This window comes from Lactuca virosa, chromosome 9, assembly GCF_052849685.1.
Source record: "Lactuca virosa cultivar CGN04683 chromosome 9, Lactuca_virosa_CGN04683_v6, whole genome shotgun sequence".
In the NCBI taxonomy this organism is placed as follows: Eukaryota; Viridiplantae; Streptophyta; class Magnoliopsida; order Asterales; family Asteraceae; genus Lactuca; species Lactuca virosa.
Window position 1 is genome coordinate 3,215,897 of NC_136434.1, and position 9,432 is coordinate 3,225,328.

At 29.1% G+C, this 9,432-nt stretch overlaps 1 protein-coding gene across 1 annotated transcript; it reads right to left on the reverse strand.

Moving 5' to 3' along the window:
• Positions 1 to 8,114: 8,114 nt before the first annotated feature.
• On the reverse strand, positions 8,115 to 9,200 carry LOC145140930 (uncharacterized). The gene has a single exon (XM_079074311.1). The coding sequence runs from the start codon at positions 9,136 to 9,138 to the stop codon at positions 8,272 to 8,274; it is 867 nt and encodes a 288-aa protein (XP_078930437.1). The 5' UTR covers positions 9,139 to 9,200; the 3' UTR covers positions 8,115 to 8,271.
• Positions 9,201 to 9,432: the final 232 nt, after the last annotated feature.

Sequence of the window (9,432 nt, forward strand, 5' to 3'; positions counted from 1 at the left end):
CATGTGTATTTATTAAGAAAACAACATCTGGATATGTGATCATAACAGTCTATGTTGATGATCTAAACATCATTGGAACGAATAAAGAAATCCTTGAAGTGATTGAACTTTTAAAGAAAGAATTTGAAATGAAAGATCTTGGAAAAACCAAATATTGTCTTGGTTTACAGATTGAGCATATGGCTAACGGAATACTTGTGCATCAATCAAATTACACAGAAAGAGTCTTGAAACATTTCAATATGGAAAATGCAAATCCTTTAAGCACTCCAATGGTTGTTAGATCATTAAATATTGACAAGGATCCATTTCGTCCATGCGAAGAAAATGAAGAAGTCCTTGGTTTAGAAGTACCATATCTAAATGCAATTGGAGCTCTTATGTATCTTACCAATTGTACTAGACCTGACATTTCTTTCGCTGTAAACTTGCTAGCAAGATTTAGTTCAGCCCCAACAAAAAGACATTGGAATGGAATCAAACATATTTTTCGATACCTTCGAGGAACTAGTGATTTAGGGTTATTTTACCCTAACACTTCAAAACAAGGCTTGATTGGTTATGCACATGCAGGTTATTTGTCTGATCCTCATAAAGCTAGATCTCAAACTGGATATGTATTCATGAATGGAGGTACTGCAATTTCCTGGCGTTCTCAAAAGCAAACACTTGTTGCCACATCCTCAAATCATGCTGAAGTAATTGCACTAAATGAAGCTAGTAGAGAATGTACATGGTTAAGATCGATGACACAACTAGTTTTAACTTCATGTGGACTTGAAAAGGATATATGTCCAACTTTAATTTATGAAGATAACTCAGCATTTGTCACTCAAATGAAAGAGGGATATATCAAGAGCGACAGGACAAAACATATACCTCCAAAGTTTTTTGAGTACACTCCAGAGCTTATAAAGAACCATCAAGTTGAAATCAAATATGTTCAATCCAGTAACAATGCAGCAGGCCTTTTTAAGAAGGCACTTCCTACTGCAATCTTCAGGAAACATGTCCATGACATCGGAATGCGACATGTGCATAGAATATAATGTGACAGATGTCTAAATAAGGGGGAGTCAACTATACACTGCACTCTTTTTCCCTTCGCTAAAGTTTTTTCCCACTGGGTTTTCTTTAGCAAGGTTTTTAATGAGGCAGTACGTCAAAGTTGAACGCTAAAATGATGTCATCCAAGGGGGAGTGTTGTAAATAATTGGTGGTGTTGTAAATAATTGGTGGATGACATAATAATTGGTGCATGGTAAATTTGTCAACATTTCTAACTAGTTACAATTATATGTTAGTAAAATTTGTAGTATAAATACCCCTCCATTGTAAAGAATGAGATACACCAAAAGTTATAAGAGATATAACTTTCATATTCTCTCTAAGTATTCTTTCTTCTCAATTAAAGTTCTTATCAAAGTTTACTAGTTTGGTTTGATTTATAGTTACATAAATTACGCTTAATTCATAACATATATATATATATATATATATATATATATATATATATATATATATAGGGTGAGGTTCAATAGAGAACCATAATTAACCAATGAACCAATCTTTTTTTCAACTTTTAGAACTTACTTTTTATAAAAAAAAAACTAAAAATACAGAAATTCATAACTTTTTATCCTTTTTCCAATGATATCAAATTTGAATTTTTTTTTTTTACGTCAAATTCACAATGTGAATATTTGAAAATTCACAATGTGAATCTGGATTCACACGGTGAATCTGAAAAATATTTTTCACATTCACAATGTTAATATATGAATTTAGATATTTTTTTCGATAAAGAATAAGCTCTAGAAATTGAAAAAAATATTTGGTTCCTTGATGAACCAATAATTATGGTTCTCTATTGAACTTTTAGGGTTTTTTTGTTTTCCAAATAACGCTTCCCTATATATAGGGAAGAGTTATTTGGAAGAGTTATTTGTTTTCCAAATAACTTTTAGGGTTTTTTTGTTTTCGAAATAACTCTTCCCTATATATATATATATATATATATATATATATATATATATATATATATATATATATATATATATAGGGAAGGGTTATTTGGAAAACAAAAAAACCCTAAAAATCATAAAAATGCATAAAAAAAATATTTAGATACAAATTTTTTTTAATTTTTTTATAGAAAAATCGCAGCTTTTAGTATAAAATCGCTGAAAAAAATCAATTTTTTTTAATAAAAAAAATTGGTTTTTTTTTCAAAAAAAAAAAATTCAGCGATTTTATACTAAAAGTTGCGATTTTTTCATAAAAAAAATTCAAAAAAAAGTATTGTGATCTCTAAGCATTTTTTTTAGGCATTTTTTTGATTTTTAGGGTTTTTTGTTTTCTATAGAACCTAAACCTCTATATATATATATATATATATATATATATATATATATATATATATATATATATATATATATATATATATATATATATATAATACATTATAAAGGAAATCTAACTATTTCTAAAAATAGTTTCAATATAATAATATTATTTTTTTTTAAGACGTTCAACCGTTTAAGCTAAGAGTACAACAAAGCATCAATATAACAATAATATAATCTTAGTCATCAACTAATAAAATATTAATATAATTTTAAGACGTACAAATGTTTAAGCTGACTATACAATTAGTCAATAATAAAATAATATTATTCGACCGATTCCTGTGAAATCAAGTCACGTTTGAACTTTGAATCCTTAGAAAAATGAGGGATTGAGTTTTAAATAACAATATTCACGAGCTATCCACAACTATCTCGTCTTAATTACCCACATCAAAATTCATCATCAAATTGCTGAATCTATTACTTTTGAGGTAATTTCGAGTAGTGGGTTTCTCTTGATTTCTACTTTTTGCTAAGCTTATGCTTCTAATTTGTGTTATCTAAACCGAAATTGGTGTCGCAAAATTTGTGTCATCTAAACCGATATTGGTGTCGCAAAAGGTCAATAAGCTTTAAAGTTAATGGAAAGTTTTGCATTCATCGTGCTCTGTAATTTTAATTTTATTGTTGAAGTTTTCCTGATGATTTCTTCGGAGCAAGACGACGATGTTGACTGTGAATGAAAGGGAGGGAGGATCAAAGAGCAACAACATAACAAAACTTGATTAGACTCCACGGTTGATCCTTTTTTCTTGGTGGTTGCTAATATCATTGTTTTTATTGTAAGTGATATCTCCTTTTTTATTTCTCAGTCACGATCTCACTTATGAAAACCCTAAATCTTGAAACATTTAATTTCCTTTACTTCACTATATACAAATCTCTTTAGTTTGATTGCTTAAGTTTTGATGCTGAATAGGATCTGGAAGTCGACGAAAATATCCACCTGTGGTTGAGGATTTTTGTCAGATAATGCTTTAGTTTGATTGCTTCCTTATCGCTTCTCATGAATACAATTACTCCATCACCGGTAATTTTGATTTCTTCCTTTAAATTTAATTGTTCAAAGACTGTTTTTCTAATGGTCATAGTTTTTGCTGATAAATCTACTCTTGAAGTAATGGTCAAGTTTGTGTTGATACATCTCTCATCTTGCTACTACCTAATTCCCTCACCTGGAACTTAAGGTATTGTAACTATGTTGTGTTTTTTTTTTCTAGATCATAGATAAACTTCATGTTTTTTCTTGATCAGGGCAAATTTATTGGTAACCTTTCAGATAACATAAGTTTTACTTACCAAACTTTTTATTGGCTTACATAGACGAAAATAACATAAGTTTACCGATCTTTTCCTTTTTTAAATATTTTTACTTACCAAACTTTCCGAGTAAACTCGCATTAAAATATGAATTATGTACTAATTTATTTGATTGCAACTTGAAAAGTTTAACTCTTGAGGCTTTGGCAACATTTTAGTTACTTCAGGGGTATATTTGTCAACTTTTGCCGACAAGTTATTTTCCTGATCTTTAAAAACCACAAGATAAACTAGATGGAAAGCTTGTGGAGCAGCTATTCGGTGATTGAATATGAGCCTTAAAATGTGAGGTTATGGTTGATTTTTAAATTTTGTGCAGGTCAAAAGACAAACGTCGAATAGGAAACCAATAGACTTCATCAGTTAAGCATATGCTTGTAAACTGCCTAAATGAATGATCAACATAATAATTATAGTTATTGTATTTGGTTGAATCATGTTTCTCCTCTTTTGATTTTGTTTTATAAAGTACTACATTAATTTACATTACCATTCAAATATATTTTATTAACAATATCTTGACCATGTTTAATATATTTACTCTTTTACATGGTTATTAAAAAATATGAAAAGCCTTGGCAAGTTAACATAACCTCTTTTGACTTATTTTACAATTTTAATGTTTTTTATTTTCTAATAATACAAAATTATGAAAAAAATTGGATTAAACTAAACTAAAATATAAACCAGGTTTTAAAACTATAAATATTAGAGAATTTAAAATATATAATAAAAAATAGTACAAGTACTATGTTATTTTCATATTTTTAAAGGAATATGATACAATGACACAATGCTACTTAATTAAACTTGGGACGACACATCATATAAATGAACTTAGCTAAAAGGTAAGGATTAAAGGTTATATTAGTTCAAATTTTAAATTGACATATTGTACTAGTCATATATTTTCCACCGTTGAAGAAAACCCTAAATATACAAAAACACACTTGAGCCACCGTTCGCCTTGATTTCTCTCAAAAAAATCTACCTGTCACAACTATGTTTGTTCGTAATATTACATGTTTCACAGTAAATGATACATATCGATGTAAATATATGTGGAGACCAATTTTTTTTAAATCTTTAAGAACCTTTATGGAGAGATAGAAGACTTCAACATATTGTTTATATGTGGAGACCAAATCAAGAAAAGTGAAGATTGTCCCTCTCAAGAAAGTAAAGACCAAATCAAGAAAGCAAAGACGGTAAATGATAGTTATCGATGTATATATATGTAGAGACCAAAAATGTTTATCTAAAAGAACTTTTGTGGAGAGATAGAAGACTCCAACATATATAGAAAGTAGAGACATAAGGAACTCGAACCCAAGATTATCTATCCAGAAAAAAAAACTTTTGTTGGGAGATGAGCGACTTTAACATATATAAAGACATAAAAGGACTATGTTGTACCAATGTGTGATACACTAACACTCCCTCAGAAACGGAGGCTTGATAATGTCAGACAAAGATGTGTTAAGCTATTAATCTTTATACCTAATACATTAAACCTAAAAGCCCAAACTTCAAGTCCTAAACATTGAACTTTAAAATAAACTATTGGACGAAAGATATTACAAACTTGTATATACGTTATAGATACCTTTTAAAGATAAAAGATATTTACTAATACATTGTGTTTGCTTAGGAATATGATATGTTTTCAAATGAAATAATCGTCCAAAACTACAAAGTATTATTCTTTTTTTAACCAAAAATTACAATCTACTTTTAATGTTTTATATATGATCAAATAAGTTAAGTTTTACATTTTAAAACAAGACATTTAATGTTTTAATTTTTATATATGAAAACATTTTTAATGTGAGTCTTTTATTAACAATATTTTTTCTTGATTATATCTATACTATATTATAAAAAGAAAATCTTATTTTTCCTAAAAATAGATTGAATATAATAATATTATTTTTTAAGATGTCAAAACCATTAAGCTAATAGTACAACAAATCATCAATATAATAATAATGTAATCTAAGTCATCCAAATAATAATGCATTATGTACAAATATCTTATGCTTAATAAACCTATACTGTCAAACCTAAATGTTTCAATTTTCCGTCTCATGTTTTGGTGTTAGGAAGCTTGCCAATTTGGATTGATGTTTACTAATTGATGAATGAGGGTTTTGTTTGGATTTAGATAGTTGTAAAGGGCGGATGATGCTTAATGTAAGAACAAACTTTTCATCTAAATTAATTAACAGTGAATTAAATCAAATCCAGTAAGAACCAATATATTTCTTATAAGTCACATTTTCATCTTACATTGGTAATTAGTGGTTATCATTGACAACATGTTATCTTATTTTTGAGAATTAGATTTTACCCATGTATTTTAATTGGCAATTAGCTTTTACCATCGCATTTTAATTGGTTAGGTAGCAAATATTCTTAGTCCACCGTTGTGTCTTATGGTTATTACAAATTAATAATTATTATTGTAAAAAGAGTTAAGATAAATCCCTTCTTGATGACCACTTCCCTTAAATTTAGGGAGATAATTTGTACACAACAATTTTTCTCCATACACAACAATTGATGCTTTAAAATGTTGTACTGTACAACTCTATAATGCATAAATTGTTGTGTATGGCAAAAAATTGTTGTGTACGAATCACTTTTATTTGTAGATATCAGCTTCCAACCAAAACAAAAACTAAAACTACCATAGCAAAACTATTCATTGAAAAATAGTTATTCGTTGTCGGTGCCCGCCGCTAATTCTTTGTAACATTTTAATTGGAATCCAACAATTCATTTAGTCTTTTAATTCTAACGTATCAAAGTCTTTGAAATCGAAAACTTTAAATCATAAACGAAACTATTTGAGGAAAAGACATAGAACACGTTTTTTTTTAACAAAACAACATTCTTTTGATCAAATGTGTATATAGCTTATTCATAAATGTAATGCATGTGTTTTGAAATACAAAATATTTTTGAAAGGTACTAATCGGCGAAAAGAAATAATTTTGTGTTCCTTGAAATAAAACATGTTTTCGAATAGAACTAATCGTCGAAAGAAAATAAGTGTCGAATGAAGCTATTCGCCGCCGCCGCTTTGCGCGGGTACACGGCTAGTGTGTGTGTGTATATATATATATATATATATATATATATATATATATATATATATATATATATATATATATATATTGAAACCTGTTAAATAAACAATGCCATGTTTCAATGATAACATCATAACAAAATTTTAGTTTTAGACCATCTCCAACCACTTTCATTTCTTTTCTAAAAAATGGAGTAAAAAATGGGGTAAATAGTGTTTCATTTCCAACCCTATTCCATTTTTTACCTCCAAAAAGTATATTCCTAATATATATTCCATTTTTACAATTTATATAGATTGTCAATCATACATCTTCTACTAATTTGGTTTTAACAAATATATAATCTATATTTTTTTCATTACAATACTATTAAATAAATAAGATTATATTTATAACACTTAATTATAAGCTTTTGTAAAATACGTTATCGTATTTTAAAATTTCAATATGTAATTAAAATTTTATATGAATTTGATAAACAAAAAATAAACTTTATATTTATAATTAATTAATATAATTTAATATATAATACAATATTATAATTATTAAATATTACATTAAATTATAATTAGTAGATAAAAATAAACTAATAATATATAAATATATAAAAAGAATGACTAAAATCGACAACTCAAAGTTCATTCCCATTTTGGAAGAAATGAATAGTATAACACCATATTTGGTGTTATACTATTCATTTCCCCCAAAATAGGGGAATAAATGGGGTAGGGTTGAAGAGGAATGAGAGAAAAAATGGGAGAAAAAATAGGAAATTGGAGTGGGTTGGAGATTCTCTTATAGTTTTACTAGTTTATAACCCGTGATAACCACAATTTTAAAGTTAATTAAACTTTCATATTAAAAAATAAACATTATTAATTAATTATTTTAAATAAATAATTACTTAAGAGATATTTTTTTAGTTATATAAAATTATAATTGTTGATTTAAATAAATATATGAAGTTATATCACCTTATAATCTGTATTAAATTTATTTTATTTTTTAACCTAATGTTATTAATTTAATATAATTAGAATGAAAAAAAAATTAAAATGGAAAATCAATTATTAATTTAATGTAATTAGAGTGAAAAATTTAAAATTTAAAATTTGAAATTAATAATTAATATGTTGACATTTGGCATTATAGGTTATATATAGTTATTAACGAGGAGTTCTAATAGTATGACACTTGTTAATAGGAGAATAAACCTATTCATTTATTAGAATAGAGATTGGACCTGATTAAATTTTTTATGAATGAATAGAATCCGGATAATTTGTTACGAATATACGCAATTAATCCTTAAAATTTAATTAATGAGACAATTAAAATAAACGGGTTTGAATAAAAAGGATTTAAACATCCAAACCATCTATCAACGTTACATCATATGACCATTCTTGGTTTAAAAATTTGAAAAAAAAAACACTTGTAAAAAATGATGATTAGACTTTTTCTTCAACTCGAAGGGAATCGTTTTCATCTCTTACTTGTTCTACCTTACGATAAAGTAAAATAAGGCCGAACCAAATGAGACCTTTCAACACCCTAACCATCCCAATCGTCACCACCAAATAATACAACCACCAACCCATGAAATCAACCATACCAACACCCACATCCATCTCTCTCTTCATCTCCGTCACCACCACCAGCGACTCCACCTCATCTCTCAACCTCCACCACCACAAACAACCCAAACTAGCCCCCATCACCACCCTCTCTACCCATCTCTCCTCCACCTCAAAACCATATATCGTATCATCCACCACCGGCTTCACTATCGTTCGCCACCAGTACTCCGTCGTGGCATACAACCCCAAGAAAAACACAATCCTGCATATAAAATTCCTCTCATGACCAAAACCCGAACCATCGATGCCAGCCCCTATGCTCCCTTCGATCCCCAGTCCAACACAAACCTGCAACGTGCAGAGAACAATCCACGCTGTATACAGACGCGGTCTGACGGTGGTCCCTGGTGAAACGGAAAAGCTTGGGAAAGTGATCCGGCCATTATTCAAGGTATGGACAAGGGAAGCAACGCAGAGAAGGGAAACAAGTATGTGGAGAGGGCTGAGTGGGATGGAATTTAGGAGGAGAGAGAAGAAGACCAGAGAGGGTGGCTGAGCCGCCGGGAAATCATTCAGGGACAAAAGATAATCAGCGGTGGAAAGACGAGCTAGGAGGAGGAATGAGAGGGGAAGGAGGAGGCTGAGAAGGGTTGTTGTGAAAATACGAAGGGTGCCTCTCCATTTCATTAAAATATTCTCAGTGATCCTATTCAGCCTCGTTATTTTGATGGAAGCCATATTGATCCGTATATGTTCCAAGAATTTGAATTTGAATCGTCTTGAGAGGAGACATTTGTTGAAGAGGTTATATATATATATGTTTTCGCAACGACTAATGAATAGAGTGGCATCCACGACTCGGTAGTTGGTTGACATATGACAGGGTTTCACTTGATGCCATTGAGGACGACGACTACACATGGCAACCAATCTACTAAAATATACTTATAATCCTAACAAATTTGTTAAGCATTTTACTATTTGAAAATAGGGGCGTAAACAAGCCCAATAGTGCCAAGGTCGAAATAACAA

What these genes read in the sequence shown, in the direction of transcription:
- LOC145140930 (XM_079074311.1), bottom strand. Translation starts at nt 9,138, where the DNA reads ATGGCTTCCATCAAAATAACGAGGCTGAATAGGATCACTGAGAATATT.